The following is a 27,139-nucleotide window of genomic DNA, read 5'->3' as shown; positions in this document are numbered from 1 at the left end:
AGTATCTCATTACTGGAGGACATTGACATGCACCCTAAAATCCTCCCAAATGAATGGCACCACTGGCTTAAACCATACTCAGGCTTGCTGAGACTAGACTTCTTATGGGAATCTATTAAAGATCTGAGTTGACAACTGTGTGGAAAAGGGAGCAGTTGATATTGAGACCATGAGTCAGAGTAGCAAAAAAAAAATATTTAGAAGGCATAGTTGGCAATCAGGACAATTATTTCCTTCAAAGGGTACAAAACTATAATATAGGAAAGACTTTGCTAAGTCATATAGTAAGACTGAGAAATCAAAGGAGGGCAAGACAGGTACCAATGATGGGGGCTGGGGGCATTGGGTGGATATCAGAAATGGCTTGATGGGGGAGATACGTTTGAGGATGAAAGAGATTGTCAACATACCAAATGAGAGTCAGGGTATAGGGAGAAGGCTGTCAGCAAGGGGGTATTTTAAGAGTCAGGAATGGTAATGGGGGAAATGGGATATGACAAGACATATTTCAAGAATTTTGAACGGTTTAAATGCTGTAGGGGATATTACATTTCATTTTGTCTCCCTGATTACTCTGTTTAGAAGCTACTTGCCTCTCTCTTGCCCACTTTCACAAAGAATTGTTTGTTTGTTTTCCTTTGTAGTTATGGTAGGGTCATGCCAGATGTTGGCTTGTCTGTTCTTGAGATTGCTGTTACACTTGAGAATACGTTGTACCTTTTTGATCTCAAACATAGAGAAAATGGAGGAAGATAGGAACCCTTCATCTTTTCAATGTCAAGACCACCTGTGTTGATATACTGTCTCTTTTCTTTCCCTCCTATTTCTATGAAGACAGTGTCTATGTAACTATCAAAAACCAATCCGAATGCTTTCGATCTAGATCCCAATCTCTTTTTCCGTCTCAATGTTTTTGCTCCTGCAATATCTTCCTTCACTCCTGAATCATCATATTATCCCTCTTCATTCCCATTATCATACAAATATGCCCTGGGATCTCCTGTGAAAAACAGTTGATCTCTTGTTTCCCTCCAGCTCTTACTCTGCTCGCTTCACATAAAATCTTGAGATATTGGTCTAAAAGCAGTATTCCACTTCCTCATTAGCATTCTCTTCCCAACTCACCTGATAGATTTCCTTCCCCATCACTCCTCTACAGCCACTGTTGTCAGGGTCACCAGTAATCTCTGTGTTGCCAAATTTGGCAGGTGATGGATGCTCTGTTCTTATCTACCATGACCTTACAGTGGCATCAGGTATGGTTCACTACTGCCTCCTTGAACCACTTCTTAGAGCTCGCAAGACTCCACATCTTTATTCTTCCTCTTCTTTATTTGGCAACTCTTCAAATTCCTTGGCTGGCCTTCTCTAATCAATCTGTAAGTGTGACATCTGATGTGGGTCTGCCCTAGTAACCACCTAGGTTCTTTCACTCCAGCTCCAATAGCTAGCCAGTTCTCCAGGACTCTGTTTCCCACAGCTGTCTTGGCATTTACATGTGGATGTCTAGCCAGAATCTCAAATTTACCATGGTTAAATGAAACTCTTGCCTTTTACCCTCAAACGTCCTCCACACTACAACTTTCCCCAACCAAGTAAATAGCCTGAACACCCAACTGATTACTAAAGCCCAAAAAATCAAAGTAATTCTAGATACCTAGTAATTCAGTATGAAGGCAAGCTTTCTGGACTCTACCTCTAAAACAAATCCAAAGATGTCAAGGATCTCTAATGGCTGCATATCACACTTAGAATAAAATTTAAACTTCTTACCCTGACGTCTGTAGCCAACAGGATCTAGCCCTTTCCTACTTCCTCATTGTCAGTGTGTACCACCCGCTACCCCCACTCATTATGCTCTAGGGCAGCTTAAGAACCATTTTGATCTGTGAACATGCTAAGCACTTTCCTGCTTCAGGGTCCAGTACCATCTATTTTCTCTACCTGCATTTTTTCCCTTGTCATCTATATATGATTTCTTCCTTCTAATCCAGATCTCAGACTAAATGATATCATCTCTAAGACGCCTTTTCTCACCACCCAATCCATGGTAGCCACCTTGCCACTCTTTCACCTCTTGCTATTATTCTTGGCATATGAAGTTCTTCTTGTTTATTTATTCATATATATATATATATATATATATATATATATATATCTGGTCCCAGAAAGATGTAAGCTCCATGAGAGAAGGCACTTGTCTTTGTACCTAAAACAGTGACTGCCAGATATGAGTGCTCAAAAAATCTTTGTTAAAATAATGAACAAAACATTGTAATAGTTTGTCTTAGGACTTTAGCTCACTGGAGGATTGCTTTAATTTAGCAATGGACCTTTAGACAGAGTAGCAGAAGCTCAGGTGCATTGTTGGAAGCAACTTTGGATATATCGTCTCTATAAACTGACCTGGTTGAGTAAGAATCAGAATGCAAAATCACTAGCCTCCAAATTAGTGTGGATGCAGTTATATGTTTGTACAAAAAGATACTAACACACATGAAAAACGAGAAAGAGTTGAGTTTAACCTCAACTCTTCCTAAAAAGACTTAGAAGACTTAGGTCAATATGTGTCCTTAGTATGACACTTGCCAAAATGTTGATATGACATTGGGCTGGGTTGTTAGTGCTGTTGTATAAGACTTAGGATAGTGTTAGTACCATTATATTCCAAGTTGTTGAGACCCTCGCTTCTCAAAATGTTGTCCTCAGACCAGCAGCACTGGAATGATCTGGCAAGTTGTTTGAAATACGGAATCTCAGGCCCCATCCCAGACCTTCTGAATCATAATCTACATTTTAACAAGATCCTTAGATGTTTCATACACACAGTAATATATGACAAGCATTGTGCTTAGAACATTTCCTCATAAACCTAAGTATTGTTTTGGGTGCTATAATTTATGAGGGATAAAGACAAACCTGCTGCCTATCAACAGATGATTAGCATAAGAACATGTGAGTGTATATATATACATATATATATATGTATGTGTGTATATATATATATATAATGGAATATTACTCAGCTATAAAAAAGAATGAAATATTTCCATTTTCAGCAATGTGGATGGACCTAGAGAATATTGTGTTCAGTGAAATGTCAGATAGAGAAAGACAAATACTATATGATACCACTTATATGTGAAATCTAAAAAATAATACATATGAATCTATATACAAAACAGAAACAGACTCACAGACATAGAAAACAAACTCATGGTTACCAAAGGGGAGGGGGGAAGGACAAATGGGACTGACAAATACAAACTACTATACATAAAATAGATAAGCAACAAGGATTTACTGTATAACACAGGGAATTATATACAATATCTTGTAATAACCTATAATGGAATATAATCTGCAAATAAATAGAATCACCATGCTGTACACCTGAAACTAATACAGTGTTTTAAATAAACTATACTTCAATTAAAAAAAAGAAAAGACAAGCCTGAAAGAGAGTAACTGGGGTGGTGAAAATACCTGAAACCAGGTCGCAAGTGAAGGTAGCCCCCTTCCAGAGGAGATAGTCAAAATATGTTAGAGTAGGCCTGGGCACCAACCATTCAAAACAGGTCGACTCTAGCACAGGAGCAGGGTCCTAGAGCATACTTCACTAATGTCACTCCTTCAATTAGTATAGAGATATTGGGGAACTATCCCTGGAAGGGGTCAGGGTAGCCAGGTGATTGGGGGAGAGGAGATAAAGAAGGGGCTTGTGGCAATGGCTTTTTATCACAAATAATTTTTATATAAACATCAATATTTTAATAAATGGTGTGGTGAAATAGTAAATATTTTTTGAAATCATCCTCTTTCTGTCATTTGTTTCCTGTACATACCACTATTATTGGGCTTGTCATGTTATTGTGTTATTAGTTGATTCAATGTCTGTCTCCCCTACTAAACCATATCTCCTTGATTGCATAACCTATGTCTTATTCCTGACCTCAGTGAATACTCAATTAACGTTTGCTAAAGTGAATGAATGAACAAACAGATAAACAAGTGAATATGTAAAGCAGTCATAAGGTCAGACTTATTCTTTGTCATCTTAGAATGAAAAAACAGTGTACTGGGTGGAAATAACAGTGAAGATTTGGGTTTAACCTTAAAGAAGAGACTTCTGTTAAGAAAGTATAAGAAAATAGATTGAGCTTCTCTGGCAGGAGTCAAATTCGTTGGTACCAAAAATATTCAAATAATCTAATAAACCATTTGCTGTATAAACTGTATAAACAAGCCTGTTTATAGATGGTGAAACTCAAATAGCCATAAATATCTGAAAAATTTGCTCAGCCTCACTGGGATTCAGGGGAAATTAAAATTGCAGAAGCTTACCATTTCAAAAACATCATATGCACATATTTTAAAATCTGATTGCACCAGCTGTGGGTATAGGGTATGGTGGTTTAAACTGTTATAACCACTTTAGAAAGATCTAATTTATTTCAAGATAGACATATTCTATAATTCAGCAATTCTACTTTTAGGCATCCATTCTAGATTTTTAAAAAAAAACTTAGATATCTTAGTGCATAAACAATGAGATCTACACAAGAATCTTCATTGCAGCACAATTTGAAATGGCTAAAAAAAAGTGGTGGACTCCAACTATTTATTAGTAGAGGAATGGATGAATCAATGATAATTTATAAGGGTATACTACACAGCAGTTAAAATGAATTGAGTCTGCAATATGATAAAGGAGAAAAGCAAGCTGAAAAGTATGGATATGGCTAAATACATTTCACATAACTTTAACCATGCCCTAAACAATAATTTATGGGGATTATGGGTACAAAACCAAAATGATGCATGCCAATGATTTATTCCACCTCTAGAAGTGAGGTACCTCAAGGGAGGGCGTGATAAGGAGAAGGATGGGGAGTAGAACTTCAGCTCTACCTGTAATATTTATTTATATTTTTTTATTTTATTATTATTATTATTTTTGCAGTACGCGGGCCTCTCACTGGAGCACAGGCTCCAGACGCGCAGGCTCAGCAGCCACGGCTCATGGGCCCAGCCGCTCCGTGGCATGTGGGATCTTCTTGCTGGACAGGGGCACGAACCATGTCCCCTGCATTGGCAGGCGGACTCTCAACCACTGCGCCACCAGGGAAGCCCCTATTTTTATTTTTTAAAGAAGGAGATCCTGGCACATTTAGCATGTCAACTTCTCTTCCAAAAGTGTGAGGGAGACATTGGTGTATATTATTGCCTGATCTTTTTGGTATTTTACAACATATAATAAATTTTAAAAATTAAGGGGAACAAATTATCATGGAAGTTAAGGAGGTGGAGAATAGGAGCATCAGTTAGATTCTATTGGAAGCTTGTTCACTGGGGTGGCCTGGAACTTTTTCCCTAAGAGTGGACAGAAAAAGGTAGACCTGGGGTTCTGAGACTTCTAGTCATTACACAGCTAAGCCTCATAAGACACTTTCACAGGCTTCTTGCTGAGTCCTTGATTCCTGACAGCAGGAGCTCTGTTTTCTTTAGGGGGAATACCCACCAAGTTCAAAAAGGAAATGCAGGTCAGAGAAAATGTGATGGATAGAGATCAATGAAGTCCTCAAGTCTGTTGGGGGGGTGACCCTCAGACCTGCTTCTTCATTAACCTCAGCTCCTGTGCCCCTATATTGGCAGCCAGGTGAACCTTATCACCATGCTTCCTTGTACATTTCCTTATCACCATGCTTCCTTGTACATTTCACAAGCATTATCCTGTCAGATATTAACAATGCTTGTGAGATAAGTCATGGCATCTTGGTTTTACAGGTGAGGAGGCAAAGGTTCAATAAATTAAATGGTTTGCTCAAGATCAGGCAGTTAACAAAAGGAAGTGTAGATTGTACCAAAGTTTTCTGACTCTGATTATTCTCTTTCTAACACTTTCCAGATTTTTTGTGTTGTTCCCTTACCTGCATCCAACATGGTCTTGATGTAGCAAGAGGCATATATAAAAAATATTTGTCAAATGGAAACAGGGTCAGAGTTTGGGGACTGGAGAGAAAAAGAGGGAATGGAAGTAAATATACCAAAACCCAGTCCAGGAGAGTAATTAATTTAGTACTGAATTAGTGTGTGCTTCTTGGCAAAAGTGAGATATATGGTTTTATGGGTGTTTTTAAAACATCTTTATTGGAGTATAATTGCTTTAAAATGGTATGTTAGTTTCTGCTTTATAACAAAGTGAATCAGTTATACATATACATATATCCCCATATCTCTTCCCTCTTGCATGTCCCTCCCTCCCACCCTCCCTATCCCAACCCTCTGGGTGATCACAAAGCAGCAAACTGATCTCCCCGTACTATTTGGCTGCTTCCCACTAGCTATCGGTTTTACATTTGGTAGTGTATATATATACATGCCACTCTCTCACTTTGTCCCAGCTTACCCTTCCTCCTCCCCATGTCCTCAAGTCCATTCTCTAGTAGGTCTTCATCTTTACTCCCATCTTACCCGTAGGTTCTTCATAACCTTTTTTTTTTTAGATTCCATATATATGTGTTAGCATATGGTATTTGTTTTTCTCTTTCTGACCTACTTCACTCTGTATGACACACTCTAAGTCCAACCACCTCACTACAAATACCTCAATTTCGTTTCTTTTTATGTCTGAGTAATATTCTATTGTGTATATGTACCACATCTTCTTTATCCACTGATCTGTTGATGGACACTTAGGTTGCTTCCATGTCCTGGCTATTGTAAATAGAGCTGCAATGAACATTGTGCTACATTACTCTTTTTGAATTATGGTTTTCTCAGTGTATATGCCCAGCAGTGGGATTGCTAGGTCATATGGTAGTTCTATTTTTACATTTTTAAGGAACTTCCATACTGTTCTCCATAGTGGCTGTATCAATTTACATTCCCACCAGCAGTGCAGGAGGGTTTCCTTTTCTCCACACCCTCTCAGGCATTTATTGTTTGTAGATTTTATGATGGCCATTCTGACCAGTGTGAGGTGATACCTCAATGTAGTTTTGATTTGCATTTCTCTAATGATTAGTGATGTTGAGCATTCTTTCATGTATTTCTTAGCAATTTGTATATCTTCTTTGGAGAAATGCCTATTTAGGTCTTCTGCCCATTTATGGATCGGGTTGTTTGCTTTATTGATATGGAGCTGCATGAGCTGCTTGTAAGTCTTGGAGATTAATCATTTGTCAGTTGCTTCATTTGCAAATATTTTCTCCCATTCTGAGGGTTGTCTTTTCATCTTGTTTATGGTTTCCATTGCTGTGCAAAAGCTTTTAAGTTTCATTAGTTCCCATTTCTTAATTTTTGTTTTTATTTCCATCTCTCTAGGAGGTGGGTCAAAAAGGATCTTGCTGTGCTTTATGTCATAGAATGTACTGCCTATGTTTTCCTCTAAGAGTTTTATAGTGTCTGACCTTATATTTAGGTCTTTAATGTATTCTGAGTTTATTTTTGTGTATAGTGTTAATGAGTGTTCTTATTTCATTCTTTTACATGTATCTTTCCAGTTTTCGCAGCGCCACTTATTGAAGAGGCAGTGTTTTCTCCCTTGTATATTCTTGCCTCCTTTATCAAAAATAAAGTGACCATAGGTGTGTAGGGTTATCTCAAGGTTTTCTATCCTGTTCCACTGATCTATATTTTTGTTTTTGTGCCAGTACCATACTCTCTTGATTACTGTAGCTTTGTAGTATAATCTGAAGTCTGGGAGCCTGATTCCTCCAGCTCTGTTTCTCTTTCTCAAGAGTGCTTTGGCTATCGGGATCTTTTGTGTTTCCATACAAATTGTTAAATTTTTTGTTCTATTTCTGTGAAAAATGACAGTGGAAGTTTGATAGAGATTGCACTGAATCTTTAGATTGCTTTGGATAGTATAGTCATTTTCATAATGTTGATTCTTCCAATCCAAGAACATGGTATATCTTTCCATCTGTCTGTGTCATCTTTAATTTCTTTCGTCAGTGTCTTATAGTTTTCTGCATACAGGTCTTTTGTCTCCTTAGGTAGGTTTATTCCTAGATATTTTATTCTTTTTGTTGCTATGGTAAATGGGTGTGTTTCCTTAATTTCCCTTTCAAATTTTTCTTCATTAAAGTGTAGGAATGCAAAAGATTTCTATGCATTAATTTTGTGTCCTGCTACTTTACCAAATTCATTGATTAGCTCTAGTAGTTTTCTGGTAGCATCTTTAGGATTCTCTATGTAGAGTATCATGTCATCTGCAAACAGTGACAGCTTTACTTCTTTTCTGATTTTTATGCCTTTTATTTCCTTTTCTCCTCTGATTGCTGGGGCTAAAACTTCCAGAACTATGTTGAATAATACTAGTGAGAGTGGGCAATCTTGTCTTGACACTGATCTTAGAGGAAATGGTTTCAGGTTTTCACCATTAAGAATGATGTTGGCTGTGGGTTTGTCATATATGGCCTTTATTATCTTGAGATAGGTTCCCTCTATGCCTACTTTCTGGAGGGTTTTTATCATAATTGGATGCTGAATTTTGTCAGAAGCTTTCTCTGCATCAATTGAGATGATCATATGATTTTTGTCCTTCATTTTGTTAATATGGTGTATCACATTTATTGATTTGCATATATTGAAGAATCCCTGCATTTGTGGGATAAACCCCACTTGATCATGGTGTATGATCCTTTTAATGTGCAGTTGGATTCTGTTTGCTTGTATTTTGTTGAGAATTTTTACATCTATGTTCATCAGTGGTATTGGCCTGTAGTTTTCTTTTATAGTGACATCTTTGTTTGGTTTTGGAATCAGGGTGATTGTGGCCTTGTAGAATGAGTTTGGGAGTGTTCCACCCTCTGCTGTATTTTGGAAGAGTTTGATAAGGATAGGTGTTAGCTCTTCTCTAAATGTTTGATAGAATTCTCCTGTGAAGCCATCTGGTCCTGGGCTTTTGTTTTTTGCAAGATTTTAAACCATAGTTTCAATTTCAATGCTTGTGATTGGTCTGTTCATATTTCTTCCTGGTTCAGTCTCAGAAGGTTGTGCATATCTAAGAATTTGTCCATTTCTTCCAGCTTGTCCATTATATTGGCATATAGTTGCTTGTAGTAAGCTCTCATGATCTTTTGTATTTCTGCAGTGTCAGTTGTTACTTCTGCTTTTCTATTTCTAATTATACTGATTTAAGTCTTCTTCATTTTTTTCTTGATGAGTCTGGCTAATGGTTTATCAATTTTGTGTATTTTCTCAAAGAAACAGCTTTTACTTTTATTGAGCTTCACTTTTGTTTCTTTCATTTCTTTTTCATTTGTTTCTGATCTGATCTTTATGATTTCTTTCCTTCTGATAACGTTTGTTTGTTTGTTTTTCTTCTGTCTCTAATTGCTTTAGGTGTAAGGTTAGATTGTTTTTTTGAGATGTTTCTTGTTTCTTAAGGTAGGATTGCTATAAACTTCCCTCTTAGACCTGCTTTTGCTGCATCCCATTGATTTTGTGTCATTGTGTTTTCATTGTCATTTGTTTCTGGGTATTTTTTGAATTTCTCTTTGATTTCTTCAGTGATCTCTTGGTTATCTAGTAGTGTATTGTTTAGCCTCCATGTGTTTATATTGATTTTTGATTTTTTTCCTGTAATTGATATCTAGTCTCATAGCATTTTGGTTGGAAACTAGATACAATTTCAACTTTCTTAAATTTACCAAGGCTTCATTTGTGACCCAAGATATGATCTATCCTGGAGAAAGTTCCATGAGCACCTGAGAAGAAACTGTATTATGTTGTTTTTGGGTGGAATGCCCTATAAATATCAATTAAGTCCATCTTTTTTAATGTATCCTTTAAAGCTTGTGTTTCCTTATGTATTTTCATTTTGGAAGATCTGTCCATTGGTGAAAGTGGGGTGTTAAAGTCCTGTAATATGATTGTGTTACTGTTGATTTCCCCTTTTATGGCTATTAGTATTTGCTTTATGTATTGAGGTGCTCCTATATTGGGTGCATGAATATTTACAATTTTATATATTCTTTTTGGATTGATCCCTTGATCATTATGTAGCGTACTTCTTTGTCTCTTGCAATAGTCTTTATTTTAAAGTCTATTTTGTCTGATACGAGAATTGCTACTCCAGCTTTCTTTTGATTTCCATTTGTATCGAATGTGTTTTTCCATCCCCTATCTTTCAGTCTGTATGTGTCCATAGGTCTGAAGTGGGTCTCTTTTATACAGCATATGTACAGGTCTTGTTTTTGTATCTATTCAGCCAGTCTATGTCTTCTTGTTGGAGCATTTAATCCATTTACATTTAAGGTAATTATCAATATGTATGTTCCTATTACCGTTTTCTTAATTGTTTTGGGGTTTTTATTGTATATCTTTCCCTTCTCTTGTGTTTCCATCCTAGAGAAGTTCCTTTATCATTTGTTGTACAGCTGGTTTGGTGGTGCTGAATTCTCTTAGCTTTTGCTTTTCTGTAAAGATTTTAATTTCTCCATCAAATTTGGATGAGATTCTCACTGGGTAGAGTAATTTTGCTTGTAGGCTTTTCCCCTTCATCACTTTAAATATGTCCTGCCATTCCCTTCTGGCTTGCAGAGTTTCTGCTGCAAGATCAGATGTTAACCCTAGGGGGATTCTCTTGTATGTTATTTGTTGCTGTTCCCTTGCTTCTTTGAATATTTTTTTCTTTGTATTTAGATTTTGATAGTTTGAGTAATTTGTGTCTTGGCATTTTTCTCCTTGGATTTATCCTGTATGGGACTCTCTGTGCTTTCTGGGCTTGATTGAATATTTCCTTTCCCATATTAGGGAAATTTTCAATTATAGTCTCTTCAAATATTTTCTCAGTCCCTTTCTTTTTCCCTTCTTCTTCTGGGACCCCTATAATTCGAATGTTGGTGTATTTAATGTTGTCCAGAGGTCCCTGAGACTGCCCTCAATTCTTTTAATTCATTTTTCTTTATTCTGCTCTTCAGTAGTTATTTCTCTATTTTATCTTCCAGGTCACTTATCTGTTTTTCTGCCTCAGTTATTCTGCTATGATTCCTTCTAGAATCTTTTTAATTTCATTTATTGTGTTTTTCATCATTGCTTGTTTGCTCTTTTGTTCTTCTAGGTCCTTGTCCAACGTTTCTTGTATTTACTCTATTCTATTTCCAAGATTTTGAATCTTTACTATTATTATTTTGAATTCTTTTTCAGGTATACTGCCGATTTCCTCTTCATTTGTTTGGTCTGGTGAGTTTTTTCCTTGCTGCTTCATCTGCTGTGGCTTTCTCTGTCTTCTCATTTTGCTTAATTTACTGTCTTTGGGTTCTCCTTTTCGCAGGCTGCAAGTTTGTAGTTCCCACTGTTTTTGGTTTCCGCCCCCAGTGGCTAAGGTTGGTTCAGTGGGCTGTGTAGGCTCCCTGGTGCAGGGGACTAGTACTTGTGTTCTGGTGGATGAGGCTGGATCTTGTCTTTCTGGTGGGCAGGTCCATGTCTGGTGGTGTGTAGTGGGGTGTCTGTGGCCTTATTATGATTTTAGGCTGCCTCTCTGCTAATGGGGGTGGGATTGTGTTCCTGTATTGCTAGTTGTTTGGCAATGGGTGTCCATGACTGTAGCTTACTGGTCGTTGAGTGTAGCTAGGTCTTGGTGTTGATATGGAGATCTCTGGGAGGTTTTCTCCATTTGATATTATATGTAGATTTGGGGCCTTTGGTGGACCAATGTGCTGAACTGGGCTCTCCCACCTCAGAGTCACAGGCCTGATACCTGGCCAGAGCACCAAGACCTGTCAGCCACATGGCTCAGAAGAAAAGAGAGGGGTGGGGGAGAGGGGGTGAGGGGGAGAGGGGGAGAGAGAGAGAGAGAGAGAGAGAGAGAGAGAGAGAGAGAGAGAAAGAAAGAAAGAAAGAAAAAGAAAGGAAAGAAAGAAAGGAAGGAAGAAGGAAAGAAAGAAAATAATAAAGTTGTTAAAAGAAAAAATTAAAAAAATAATTATTAAAAATTAAAATAATTAAAAGAATAATAAAAATTAAAAAGAAAGAAGGGAGCAACCAAACCAAATAAACAAATCCACCAATGATCATAAGTGCTAAAAACTATACTAAAAAGTAAGAAAAAAAAAAAAAAGGTCAGACAGAACCCTCGGACAGATGGTAAAAGGAAAGCTATACAGACAACATCACACACACAAGCATACACTAACACACTCACAAAAAGAGAAAAAGGAAAAAAAATATGTATATATTGTTGCTCCCAATGTCTACTGCATCTATTTGGGATGATTCATTGTCTATTCAGGTATTGCACAGATGCAGGGTACATCAAGTTGACTGTGGAGATTTAATCAGCTGCTCCTGAGGCTGCTAGGAGAAATTTCCCTTTCTCTTGTTTGTTAGCACAGCTCCTGGAATTCAGCTTTGGATTTGGTTTTACCTTTGCATGTAGGTTGCCTTAGGGCATCTGTTCTTTGCTCAGACAGGAATGTGTTAAAGTAACAGCTGATTAGGCAGCTCTGGCTCACCCAGGCCAGGGGTTGGGATGCGTTCCGAATGTGGGGCGAGCCTGCGGCGGCACTGGCTGGTGTGATGTTGCAGCAGCCTGAGGTGTGCCATGTGTTCACCCAGAGAAGTTGTCCCTGGATCCCGGGAACCTGGTAGTGGCAGGCTTCACTGGCTTCTGGGAGGGGAGGTGTGGATAGTAACCTGTGCTTGCACACAGACTGCTTGGTGGCTGAAGCAGCAGCCTTAGTGTCTCATGCCCGTCTCTGGGGTCCGTACTGATAGCTGCAGCTCACACCCATCTGTGGAGCTCATTTTGGCGGCACTCTTAATCCCCTCTCCTCATGCACCTCAAAACAAAGAGACATTGAAAAGTATCTTGTCTCTTTGGCAGTTCCACAACTTTTCCCGGACACACTCCTGGCTAGCTGTGGCACACTAACTCCCTTCAGGCTGTGTTCACGCAACCAACCCCAGTCCTCTCCCTGGGATCTGACCTCTGAAACCCAAGCCTCAGCTCCCAGCCTCCACCCGTCCCAGCGGGTGAACAGACAAGCTTCTTGGGCTGGTGAATGCTGGCTGGCACCGATCCTCCATGCGGTAAACTCTCTGCTTTGCCCTCTGCACTCCAGTTGCTGTGCTGTCCTCTGTGACTCCAAAGCTTCTCCCCCCACCACCACCCACAGTCTCCACCTGTGAAGGTACTTCCTAGTGTGTGGAAACCTTACCTCCTTCACAGCTCCCTCCCACTGGTGCAGGTCCCATCCCTATTCTTTTGACTTTGTTTTTTCTTTTTTCCTTTGCCCTATCCAGATACGTGGGGAGTTTCTTGCCTTTTGGGAGGTCTGAGTTTTTCTGCTGGCATTCAGTAGGTGTTTTGTAGGAGTTCTTCCACATGTAGATGTATTTCTGATGTATTTGTGGGGAGGAAGGTGGTGTCCATTTCTTACTCTTCTGCCATCTTGAAGGTCTCTGGTTGTTCTTTTTTTTTTTTTTTTTTTTAAGGAAACTCCATACTTTTCTCCATAGTGGCTGTTTAATTTACATTCTCACCCACAGTGCAAGAGGGTTCCCTATTCTCCACACCCTCTCCAGTATTTACTCTTTGTAGATTTTTTGATGATGGCCATTCTGACTGATGTGAGGTGATACCTCCTTTGTAGTTTTGATTTGCATTTCTCTAATTACTAGTGATGTTGAGCATCCTTTCATGTGTTTGTTGGCAATTTGTATATCTTCTCTGGAGAAATGTCTATTTAGGTCTTCTGCCCATTTTTGGATTGGTTTATTTGCTTTTTTGATACTGAGCTGCATGAGCTGCTTGTGTATTTTGGAGATTAATCCTGTCTGTTGCTTTGTTTGCAAATGTTTTCTCCCATTCTGAGAGTTGTCTTTTCGTCTTGTTTATGGTTTCCTTTGCTGTGCAAAAGGTTTTAAGTTTCATTAGGTCCCGTTTGTTTATTTTTGTTTCCATTTCTCTAGGAGGTGGTTCAAAAAGGATCTTGCTGTGATTTATGTCATGGACTGTTCTACCTTTGTTTTCCTCTAAGAGTTTTATGGTGTGTGGCCTTACATTTAGATCTTTAATCCACTTTGCTTTTATTTTTGTGTATGGTGTTATTTTTGTGTATAACACAAAGAGTTTGATAGTGTCTGGACTTACATTTAGGTCTTTAATCCACTTTGAGTTTATTTTTGTGTATGGTGTTAGGGAGTGTTCTAATTTCATTCTTTTACATATAGCTGTACAGTTTTCCCAGCACCACTTATGAAGAGGCTGTCTTTTCTCCCCTGTATATTCTTGCCTCCTTTATCAAAGATAAGGTGACCATAAGTGTGTGGGTTTATCTCTGGGCTTTCTTTCCTCTTCCATTGATCTATATTTTTTTTATTTGTGCCAGTACCATACTGTCTTGATTACTGTAGCTTTGTAGTATAGTCTGAAGTCGGGGAGCCTGATTCCTCCACCAGGGAATTTAAAATTTTTATTTAAAAAAATTATTATTTTATAAATTAGTTTTGTATTCTATTTCGCTTTTCGTTTTATTTAATTTTTTTTTTTGCTGTTGTGGTTCTCTTTTGTTGTTGTTGATTGATTTTTATTGTTATTTTTCTAATATTTTTTAATTTTTAAAAATTTAATTTTATTTTTTAGTCTTTTATATTGTTTTGCTCCTTTTGTTGATTTTTGTTTCCTTTTTTTTTTTTTTTTTTTGCCATGCTGTGCAACTTGCAGGGTCTTGGTTCCACGACTGTGGGTCAGCCCTGAGCTCTGTGGTTTGTTTGCTAATTCCAAACCACTCGACTAATACAGAATTTCAGATCCCAGGGAATATTAATTAGTGTATGGTCTCTGGAGGTCCTCAGCTCGGCAGCAAGACCTGGCTCAACCCAACTGCCAGCAAACTCCATTGCTGGACAGCTCAGGCCAAACAACCTGCAAGACAGGAACACAGCCACACCCATCAAAAAAAAAATGAGATGACAAAATAATATGTTACAGATGAGAGAGCAATGTCAAAACCTACAAGACCAAATAAATGCAGAGGAAATAGGCAACCTACCTGAAAAAGAATTCAGAGTAATTATAGTAAAGATGATCCAAAATCTCTGAAATAGAATAGAGGCACAGATTGTGACAATACAAGGAATGTTTAACAAGGACTTAGAAGAACTAAAAACAAACAAACAGTGAGGCACAAGACAATAACTGAAATGAAAAATACACAGGAAGGAATCAATAGCAGAATAAATGAGACAGAAGAACAAATAAATGAGGTGGAAGATAGAAGAGTGGAAATAACTGCTGAGAAGCAGAATAAAGAAAGAAGAATGAACAGAATTGAGGACAGTCTCAGAGACCTCTGGGATAACATTTAACACACCAATATTAAAATCATAGGGGTCCCAGAAGAAGAAGGGAAAGAGAAAGGATCTGAGAAAATATTTGAAGAGATTATAGTCAAAAACGTCCCTAGCATGGGAAAAGAAATAGCCTCCCACGTCCAGGAAGCTCTGAGACTCCTATACAGGATAAACCCAAGGAGAATCACACCAAGGCACATAATAATCAAGCTAACAAAAATTAAATTCACTGAAAACATATTAAAGCAGCAAGGGGAAAGCAACAAATAACATACAAGGGAATCCCCATAAAGATATCAGCTGATTTTTTAGCAGGAACTCTGCAGACCAGAATGCTGTGCCAGGAGATATTTAAAGTAATGAAATGGAAAAAACCTACAACCAAGATTACTTAACCCAGGAAAGCTCTCATTCAGATTTGATGGAGAAATCAAAAGCTTTACAGACATGAAAAAGCTAAGAGAATTCAACACCACAAAACCAGCTTTACGACAAATGATATAGGAACTTCTCTAGGTGGGAAACACAACAGAAAAAGAAGAAAAGACCTACAAAAACAAACCCAAAACAATTAAGAAAATGGTAATAGGAATATACATATTTATAATTACCTTAAATGTAAATGGATTAAATGCTCCAACCAAAAGATACAGACTGGATGAATGGATACAAAGACAAGACCTATATACATGCTGTCTACAAGAGACCCAATTCAGATCCAGGGACACATATAGACTGATAGTGAAGGGATGGAAAAAGATACTCCATGCAAATGGAAATCAAAAGAAAGCTGGAGTAGAATACTCGTATCAGATAAACTAGACTTTAAAATAAAGACTGTTACAAGAGATAAGGAAGGACACTATATAATGATCAAGGGATCTATCCAAGAAGACATAAAAATGATAAATATTTATGCATGTAACATAGGAGCACCTCAATACATAAGGCAAATGCCAACTGCCATAAGCAGGGAAATTGACAGTAACACAATAATAGAGGGGTATTTAATACCCTAACTACACCAATGGACAGATCATTCAGACAGAAAATAAATAAGGAAACAAAAGCTTTAAATGACATAATGGACCAAAAAACTTAATTGATCTTTATAGGGCATTCCATCCAAAAGCAGCAGAATACACTTTCTTCTCAAGTGCACATGAAACATTCTCCAGGATAGATTATATGTTTGGTCACAAATCAAGCCTTGGTAAAGTTAAGAAAATTGAAATCGTATCAAGCATCTTTTCTGACCGAAATATTATAAGATTAGAAATCAATTACAGGAAATAAAACTGTAAAAAACACAAACACATGGAGGCTAAACAATATGCTACTGAATAACCAAGAGATCACTGAAAAAATCAAAGAGGAAATAGAAAAATACATAGAAACTATTGATAATGAAAACATGACAGCCAAAAACCTATAGAATGCAGCAGAAGCAGTCATAAGAGGGATTTTTAGAGCAATTCAATCCTACATCAGAAAACAAGAAGTCTCAAATCAACAAACTAAGCATACACCTAAAGGAACTAGACAAGAACAAACACGACCCAAAGTTAGTAGAAGGAAAGAAATCATAAAAAACAAACCAGAAATTAATGAAATATAAATGAAGAAAAACAATAGCAAAAATCAATGAAACTAAAATCTGGTTCTTTGAGAAGATAAATAAAATTGATAAACCATTAGCCCAACTCCAAGAAAAAAAGAGAGAGGATTCCAATCAAAATTAGAAATGAAAAAAGAAAAATTACAACTGACACCACAGGGATACAAAGGATTATAAGAGACAAGCAATTTTATGCCACGAAAAAGGACAACCTGGAAGAAATGGACAAATTCCTAGAAAGGTACAAACTTCCAAGGGTGAACTAGGAAGAAATAGAAAATATAAATAGACCAATCACAAGTAATGAAATTGAAACTACAATTAAAAACCTTCCAACAAACGAAAGTCCAAGAGCAGATGGCTTCACAGATGAATTCTATCAAATATTAGAGAAGAGCTAACACCCATGTGTCTCAAACTCTTACAAAAAGTTGCAAAGGAAGGAACACTCCCAAGCTCATTCTATGAGGCTGCCATCATCCTGATACCAAAATAAGACAATGATATATATAAAAAAAAGAAAATTACAGACCAATATCACTGATGAACATAGATGCCAAAATCCTCAACAAAATGCTAGCAAACTGAATCAAACAACACTTTAAAAGGATGATACAAAATGATCAAGTGAGATTTATCCCAGGTAAGCAAGGATTCTTCAATATATGCAAATCAATCAATGTGATACATGATATTAACAAATTGAAGAATAAAAACCATATGATCATCTCAGTTAATGCACAAAAAGCTTTTGACAAAATTCAACACCCATTTATGACAAAAACTCTCCAGAAAGTGGGCATAGAGGGAACCTACCTCAACATAAGAAAGTCCATATATGACAAACTCACAGCAAACATCATTCTCAATGGTCAAAAACTGAAAGTATTTCCTGTAAGATCAGGAGCAAGACAAGGATGTCCATGGTAGGCACTGTTATTCAACATAGTTTTGGAAATCCTAGCCATGGGAATCAGAGAAGAAAAAGAAATAAAAGGAATCCAAATTGGAAAAGAAATAAAACTTTCACTGTTTGCAGATGCCATGTTGCTATAGGTAGAAAATCCAAAAGATGCCACCAGAAAACTACTAGAGCTAATCAATGAATTTGGTAAAGTTGCAGGAAACAAGATTAATGAACAGAAATCTCTTGCATTCCTATACATTAACAACAAAAGATCAGAAAGAGAAATTAAGGAAACAATCACATTTACCATTGCAACAAAAGGAATAAAATACCGAGGAATAAACCTACCTAAGGAGGTAAAAAAAAAAACAAAAACAAATAAACACTCTACTCAGAAAACTGTAAGACACTGATGAAAGAAATCAAAGATGACACAAACAGACGGAGAGATATACCATGTTCTTGGATTGTAAGAATCAATATTGTGAAAATGACTATACTACCCAAAGCAGTCTACAGCTTCAATGCAATCCTTATCAAATTACCAATGGCATTTTTCACAGAATTTGGACAAACAATTTTACGATGTGTATGGAGACACAACAGACTTTGAATAGCCAAAGAAGTCTTGAGAAAGAGAAACGGAACTGGAGGAATCAGGTTCAGACTGTACTACAAAGCTACAATAATCAAGACAATATGGTACTGGCACATTACAGACAGTTAGATCAATGGAACAGGATAGAAAGCTCAGATATAAACCCACACACCTATGGTCACCTAATCTATGACAAAGTAGGCAAGAATATACAATGGAGAAAAGAGAGTGTCTTCAGTAAGTGGTGCTGGGAAAACTGGACAGCTATATGTAAAAGCATGAAATTAGAATACTGCCTAACAACATACACAAAAATAAACTCAAAATAGATTAAGACCAAAATGTAAGACTGGACACTGTAAAACTCTTAAAGGAAAACATAGGCAGAACACTCTTTGACATAAATCACAGCAAAATCTTTTTTGACCCACTTCCTAGAGTAATGAAAAGGAAAACAAAAATAAAGAAATGGGACCTAATGAAACTTAAAACTTTGGCACAGCAAAGAAAACCATAAATGAGATGAAAATAATGGGCATAAATATTTGCAAATAAAGCAACTGACAAGGTATTAATCTCCAAAACACACAAACAGCTCATGCAGCTCCATACCAAAAAAAACCAAACAACCAAATCAAAAATTGGGCAGAAAACTTAGATAGACATTTCTCCAAAGAAGACATGCAGATGGCCAAGAGGCACATGAAAAGATGCTCAACATCACTAATTATTAGAGAAATGCAGATCAAAACTACAATGAGTTACCCACCACAGACTGGTCAGAATGGCCATTATTAAAATATCCACAAAAAAATAAATGCTGAAAAGGATGTGGAGAAAAGGGAACCCTCTTGCCCTGTTGGTGGGAATGTAAACTGATACAGCCACTGTGGAGAACAGTATGGAGGTTCCTTAAAAAACTAAAACTTGAACTATCACATGACCCAGCAATCTCACTACTGGACACATACCCTGAGAAAATCATAATTCGAAAAGACATGTGCATCACAATGTTCATTGCAGCACTATTTACAATAGCCAGGACATGGAAGCAACCTAAAATCCATCAAAAGATAAATGGATAACAGAGTTGTGGTACATATATATAATAAATTATCACTCAGCCATAAAAAGGAATGAAACTGTGTCATTTGTAGAGAAGTGGTTGGACTTAGAGTCTGTCATACAAAGTAAAGTAAGTCAGAGAGAGAAAAACAAATATCATATATGAATGAATATATGTGGAATCTAGAAAAATAATACAGATGATCCTATTTGCAGGGCACAAATCTAGATGCAGACCTAGGGAACGGACGTGTGAACATGGAGGGGGAATTGCGAGTGGGCTGAATTGGAGGATTGGGATTGACGTATGTGTACTGACATGCATAAAACAGGTAGCTAGTGGGAACCTGCTGTATAGTGCAGGGAGCTCAGCTCAGTTCTCTGTGGTGACCTAACTGGATGGGATGGGGGGAGTGGTACGGAGGTCCAAGAGGGAGGGTATATATATAAATCTGTATATATTTAAAGAATGCATGACCCAAAGGAATAGATTTGTAGAATTGCAGAATATTAACCTAATGATGGTAATCAGGGTGATTGTGGCCTCATCAAATGAGCTTGGGAGTTTTCCTTCCTCCGTAGTTTTTTGCAAGTGTTTCAGAAGGGTAGGTGTTAACTCTTCTCTAAATGTTTAAGAATTCACCCGTGAAGCCATCTGGTCTGGGACTTTTGTGTGTTGGAAGTTTTTAAGTCACTGTTTCAATATCAGTACTTGGTCTGTTCCTATTTTCTATTTATTCCTGGTTCAGTCTTGGAAAGTTGTACCTTTCTAAGAATTTGTTCATTTCTTTTAGGTTATCCATTTTATTGGCATATAGTTGTTTGTAGTAATCTTTTAGGATCCTTTGTATTTCTGTGATGTCAATTGTGTCTTCTCCTTTTTCATTTCTAATTTGATTGATTTGAGTCCTCTCCCTTTTTTTCTTGGTGAGTCTGGCTAAAGGTTTATCAATTTTGTTTATCTTTTCAAAGAACCAGCTTTTAGTCTCATTTATCTTTTCTATTGTATTTTAGTCCCTATTTCATTTATTTCTGCTCTGATGTTTATGATTTCTTTCCTTCTAGTAACTTTGTGTTTTGTTTTTTCTTCTTTCTCTAGTTGCTTTAGGTGTAAGTTGCTTTAGGTGAAAGTTGCTTCAGGTGTAAGGTTAGGTGGTTTATTTGAGATTTTTCTTGTTTCCTGAGATAAGATTGTATTGTTATAAACTTCCCTCTTAGAACTGCTTTTACTATGTCCCATAGGTTTTGGATCATTGTATTCATTGTCATTTGTCTGTAGGTATTTTTTTTATTTCCTCTTTGATTTCTTCAGTGATCCATTTGTTGTTTAATAACATGTTGTTTACCCTCCAGGTATTCAGTAAAGTTGCAGGATACAAAATTAACACACAGAAATCTCTTGCATTCCTATACACTAATAATGCAACATCAGAAAGAGAAATTAAGGAAACAATTTCATTTACCATTGCATCCAGAAAGAATAATGCTATCTAAGGGGGGAAAAGACCCATACTATGAAAACTGTATGATGCTGATGAAAAAATCAAAGGTGACAGAAACAGATGGAAAGATATAACATGTTCTTGGTTTGGAAGAAACAATATTGTCAAAATGACTATACTACCCAAGGGAATCTACATATTCAATGCAATCCTTATCAAATTACCAATGGTATTTTTTCACAGAAGTAGAACAAAATTTTTAAAATTTGTATGGAAACATAAATGACCCTGAATAGCCAAAGGAAACTTGAGAAAGAAAAGTGGAGCTGGAAGAATCAGGCTCCCTGACTTCAGAATATACTACAAAACTACAGTAATGAAAACAGTATGGTACTGGCACATAACAGACATGTAGATCAGTGGAACAGGATAGAAAGCCCAGAAATAAACCCACACACTTATGGTCAATCTACGGCAAAGGAGGCACAAGAGTATACAATGGAGGAAAGACAGTCTCTTCAATAAGTGGTGATGGAAAACTGGTCAGCTACATGTAAAAGAATGAAATTAGAACACTCCCTAATACCATACAAAAAAATAAACTCAAAGTGGATTAAAGATCAAAATGTAAGACCGGACACTATAAAACTCTTAGAGGAAATAATAGGCAGAACACTCTTTGACATAAATCATAACAATATCTTTTTGGACCTGTCTGCTAGAGTAATGGAAATAAAAACAAAAATAAACAAATAGGACCTAATTAACCTAATGATGAGAGAGCATTTGCTTACTTTATAAACAAAATATTAACTGGGGAAATCTGACCAAGATGATGAAAACATTTTATTGACTGAGCTCTAAATAATTCTCAGTATATTTTCCACTTTTGTGCATGGTGATTTTTTTCTGAAAGCCAAGGGTGGTGTGGCTCTCAGGAATGGTATCTGCCTTGGCTGTGTGATAAAAGGCTATTTGTTTGTTGAGGCATTATTATTATTTTTTTTGTTTCTTGGTTTTGTTATGACTGCATGCAGCATTTATAACAGAGAAAGTTTGTTCTTGGCATTCTCAGAAATTTGGGAAAACATATTGTTTGAGGAAAAAAATAGTCATTTTGAAAAAATATATATATATGCGTATATATATATATTTGTGTATGTGTGTTTGTGTGTGTATGTGTGGTATGCGGGCCTCTCACTGTTGTGGCCTCTCCCGTTGTGGAGCACAGGCTTTGGACGCACAGGCTCAGCAGCCATGGCTTACGGGCCCAACCGCTCCGCGGCACGTGGGATCTTCCCGGACCGGGGCACGAACCTGTGTGCCCTGCATCGGCAGGCAGACTTCCCACCAGGGAAGCCCTTGAAGTACATTTTCCTGTTTTCCTTTAGAGATTCACTTTTGGAGAGGGTCTCAGAGAAAGCAGCCTCCCATAAGTTCTCTCTTTTCATTCCTAATAATCTGTCTTTGATTTACAAATGAGTAAACCTTGAGGGAACATTACACAGAGTTCTGAAAGTGTATGAGTAAAGGACAGAAGGAGCTTTCTGTAACTTATAACTCGAACTTTTCAAACTCTACTTCCATTTGGTTTTCCTAGGCAGAGAGTGCACATTTTGTTCCAGGACCCCATGGCATGGCAACAAGACTAAATCTCATCATCGCAGATTTATTGTGGAATTAGTCCGTATACTATCATAATATCTTGGAATTTTCTGACTACTGCATTCATAATCCTGAATAACTGAAGTTGGGTGTTCTGTTTAACTGATGACTACTCTTTTCTTTTACAACTCATTTAAAATCCTTATATAGGTAGTTGGAAGAGTAACAATATGATCACCAGAGACCTTAAATCACAATATTGGCTCCTTGTTGTAATTCTTCTGAAGGCTTTTACTCTTCTGGTTCTCAGTTTCTCCCTCTGACAAATGAGTGGGGGCAGAACACAGGATTTCAAAGCTCCCTTCTACATCTATAATTTGATGTCATATTTCATTTTTCTGAACAGGTTAACCCACATTTAGAAGAAAATGAAATTCAATTAAATAATTTCTTTATAAGATAATTATAATTCATTATATTCAATCTCTTATACTACAACACATTCCAGCAGTGATTCTCACTGTATAGGAGTTCAAGAAATCATTGGGAGTTATGTTGAATATTTACTAACAGAGAAAGGTTACTCAGAGAAGGGGAAACCCTCCCTCCACTCAACTCCATCACCACTGAGTCTTTAATACCTTCAAGACTTTCAGTAAGCTTATTTCCTTGAAATTTGCCTCTTTTCATCTAACATTTAAATAAAAGGAAAAGTACCTGGGTCATCAGGTTTTTAGTAATTTGGTCTGGGCTCAAATGAGTTGGATTTACTGATTTATCAGCTGGCAAATCGTTAGGAGGATAATAGTATTGACTGAAAAAAATGCACAACCTAAAAGTTGAGAATTATGTTTTATTTGGACTACTGCCCAGGAAGGCAGCCTCTCAGATAGCTCTGAGGAAATCTTCCTAAGAAGTAAGGGAGGAGCCAGGATATATAGAAGTTTTGTTGGGAAAAAAAAAAAATGTAGTCAAATATCAAAATAATCACAAAAATAGGGAAGATCCCACATGCCGCAGAGTGGCTGGGCCCGTGAGCCATGGCCGCTGAGCCTGCGCGTCCGGAGCCTGTGCTCCGCAACGGGAGAGGCCACAACAGTGAGAGGCCCGCATACTGCAAAAAAAAAAGAAATCACAAAAACAGACATCTCAAGTTAATAATTTTAGTGCTTTATTATGTAAGGGAAGATGCAAGAGTCTAAGTTTATTGCAATCATTTATTTAATATGCATGTTACCTATCTAGGGCCACTATCCCATTTTTCCTCCATTCTGAATCCCCCTCAGGGTACACCATAGGGTCAGCTGTGGTGGCTGCTGGTTTTATGGCAGAAATATCCTTTGTTTACTGAAATGGCATGTGATGTTCTTTGTCAATAGCAGGAGAAAGAGAGAAAGAGAGAATAGAAGTGGAGGGAAGGGGTGTGATTTTTTTTTTCCCCTTAGTGGTTTTCTTTTTTTTTTTCTTTCTTTAAACATCTTTATTGGAGTATAATTGCTTTACAATGGTGTGTTAGTTTCTGCTTTATAACAAAGTGAATCAGTTATACATATACATATGTTCCCGTATCTCTTCCCTCTTGAGTCTCCCTCCCTCCCAATCTCCCTATCCCACCCCTCTAGGTGGTCACAAACCACCTAGCTGATCTCCCTGTGCTATGCGGTTGCTTCCCACTAGCTATCTATTTTATATTTGGTAGTGTATATATGTCCATGCCACTCACTCACTTTGTCACAGCTTACCCTTCCCCCTCCCCATATCCTCAAGTCCGTGCTCTAGTAGGTATGAGTCTGTATTCCCGTCTAACCCTTTGGTACTTCATGACCCTTTTTTTTTTTTTTCTTAGATTCCATATATATGTGTAGCATACGGTATTTGTTTTTCTCTTTCTGAATTACTTCACTCTGTATGACAGACTCTAGGTCCACGCACCTCCTACAAATAACTCAATTCCATTTCTTTTTATGGCTCAGTAATATGCCATTGTAATATGTGCCACATCTTCTTTATCCATTCATCCAATGATGGACACTTAGGTTGATTCCATGTCTTGGCTATTGTAAATAGAGCTGCAATGAACATTTTGGTACATGACTCTTTTTGAATTATGGTTTTCTCAGGGTATATGCCCAGTAGTGGGATTGCTGGGTCGTATGGTAGTTCTATTTCTAGTTTTCTAAGGAACCTCCATACTGTTCTCCAGAGTGGCTGTATCAATTTACATTCCCACCAACAGTGCAAGAGTGTTCCTTTTCTCCACAGCCTCACCAGCAATTATTGTTTCTAGATTTTTTGATGATGGCCATTCTGACTGGTGTGAGATGATATCTCATTGTAGTTTTGATTTGCATTTCTCTAATGATTAATGATGTTGAGCATGCTTTCATGTGCTTGTTGGCAGTCTGTATACCTTCTTTGGAGAAATGTCTATTTAGGTCTTCTGCCCATTTTTGGATTGGGTTGTTTGTTTTTTGTTATTCAGCTGAATGAGCTGCTTGTAAATTTTGGAAATTAATCCTTTGTCAGTTGCTTCATCTGCAAATATTTTCTCCCATTCTGAGGGTTCTCTTTTGGTCTTGTTTATGGTTTCCTTTGCTGTGCAAAAGCTTTGAAGTTTCATTAGGTCCCATTTGTTTATTTTTGTTTTTATTTCCATTTCTCTAGGAGGTGGGTCAAAAAGGATCTTGCTGTGATTGATGTCATAGAGTGTTCTGCCTATGTTTTCCTCTAAGACTTTGATCATTTATGGCCTTACATTTAGGTCTTTAATCCATTTTGAGCTTATTTTTGTGTATGGTGTTAGGGAGTGATCTAATCTCATACTTTTACATGTACCTGTCCAGTTATCCCAGCACCACTTATTGAAGAGGCTGTCCTTTCTCCACTGTACATTCCTGCCTCCTTTATCAAAAACAAGGTGACCTATGTGCATGGGTTTATCTCTGGGCTTTCTATGCTGTTCCATTGATATATCTTTCAGTTTTTGTGCCAGTACCATACTGTCTTGATTACTGTAGCTTTGTAGTATAGTCTGAAGTCAGGGAGCCTTATTCCTCCAGCTCTGTTTTTCGTTCTCAAGATTGCTTTGGCTATTCACGGTCTTTTGTGTTTCCATACAAATTGTGAAATTTTTTGTTCTAGTTCTGTGAAAAATGCTAGTGGTAGTTTCATAGGGATTGCATTGAATCTGTAGATTGCTTTGGGTAGTAGAGTCATTTTCACAATGTTGATTCTTCCAATCCAAGAACATGGTATATCTCTCCATCTATTTGTATCATCTTTAATTTCTTTCATCTGTGTCTTATAATTTTCTGCATACAGGTCTTTTGTCCCCTTAGGTAGGTTTATTCCTAGATATTTTATTCTTTTTCTTGCAGTAGTAAATGGGAGTGTTTTCTTAATTTCATTTTCAGATTTTTCATCATTAATGTATAAGAATGTCAGAGATTTCTTTGCATTAATTTTGTATCCTGCTGCTTTACCAAATTCATTGATTAGGTCTAGGTCTAGTAGTTTTCTGGTAGCATTTTTAGGATTCTCTATGTATAGTATCATGTCTTTTGCAAACAGTAACAGGTTTATTTCTTCTTTTCCGATTTGGATTCCTTTTATTTCTTCTTATTCTCTGATTGCTGTGGCTAAAACTTCCAAAACTGTGCTGAATAATAGTGGTGAGAGTGGGCAACCTTGTCTTGTTACTGATCTTAGTGGAAATAGTTTCATTTTTTCACCATTGAGGATGATGTTGGCTGTGGGTTTGTCATATATGACCTTTATTATGTTGAGGAAAGTTCCCTCTATGCCTACTTTCTGCAGGGTTTTTACCATAAATGGGTGTTGAATTTTGTTGAAAGCTTTCTCTGCCTCTATTGAGATGATCATATGGTTTTTCACCTTCAATTTGTTAATATGGTTTATCACGTTGATTGATTTGCATATATTGAAGAATCCTTGCATTCCTAGAATAAACTCCACTTGATCATGGTGTATGATCCTTTTAATGTGCTGTGGGTTTCTGTTTGCTAGTATTTTGTTGAGGAATTTTGAATCTATGTTCATCAGTGATATTGGCCTGTAGTTTTCTTTCTTTGTGACATCTTTGTCTGGTTTTGGTATCAGGGTGATTATGGCTTCATAGAATGTGTTTGGGAGTGTTCCTCCCTTGGCTATATTTTGGAAGATTTTGATAGAATTCGCCTCTGAAGCCATCTGGTCCTGGGCTTTTGTTTGTTGGAAGATTTTAAAGCACAGTTTCAATTTCAGTGCTTGTGATTGGTCTGTTCATATTTTCTATTTCTTCCTGGTTCAGTCTCGGCAGGTTGTGCATTTCTAAGAATTTGTCTATTTCTTCCAGGTTGTCCATTTTATTGGCATAGGGTTGCTTGTAGCAATCTCTTATGATCCTTTGTATTTCTGTAGTGTCAGTTGTTACTTCTCCTTTTTCATTTCTAATTCTATTGATTTGAGTCTTCTCCCTTTTTTTCTTGATGAGTCTGGCTAATGGTTTATCAATTTTTTTTTATCTTCTCACAGAACCAGCTTTTAGTTTTATTGATCTTTGCTATCATTTCCTTCATTTCTTTTTCATTTATTTCTGA

At 37.2% G+C, this 27,139-nt stretch overlaps 1 protein-coding gene across 7 annotated transcripts in view; it reads left to right on the top strand.

The window, feature by feature from the left end:
• Nucleotides 1-27,139, top strand: part of CA10 (carbonic anhydrase 10) — a 619,992-nt gene that overhangs the window by 66,023 nt on the left and 526,830 nt on the right. For 4 of the 7 annotated variants that reach the window (XM_067717557.1, XM_067717555.1, XM_067717562.1 and 1 more), the window contains one exon: nt 11,158-11,193. The exons of the other annotated variants lie outside the window; for them this stretch is intronic. In XM_067717557.1, the coding sequence (XP_067573658.1) occupies nt 11,158-11,193 (36 nt within the window). The remainder of the gene's footprint in view (nt 1-11,157; nt 11,194-27,139) is intronic. 7 annotated transcript variants of the gene reach the window in all.

The sequence above is a fragment of the Pseudorca crassidens genome, chromosome 19, assembly GCF_039906515.1.
Source record: "Pseudorca crassidens isolate mPseCra1 chromosome 19, mPseCra1.hap1, whole genome shotgun sequence".
Lineage (NCBI taxonomy): Eukaryota > Metazoa > Chordata > Mammalia > Artiodactyla > Delphinidae > Pseudorca > Pseudorca crassidens.
Note: the sequence above shows the minus strand (reverse complement) of the source record. Positions and strands in the feature narration are given on the sequence as shown.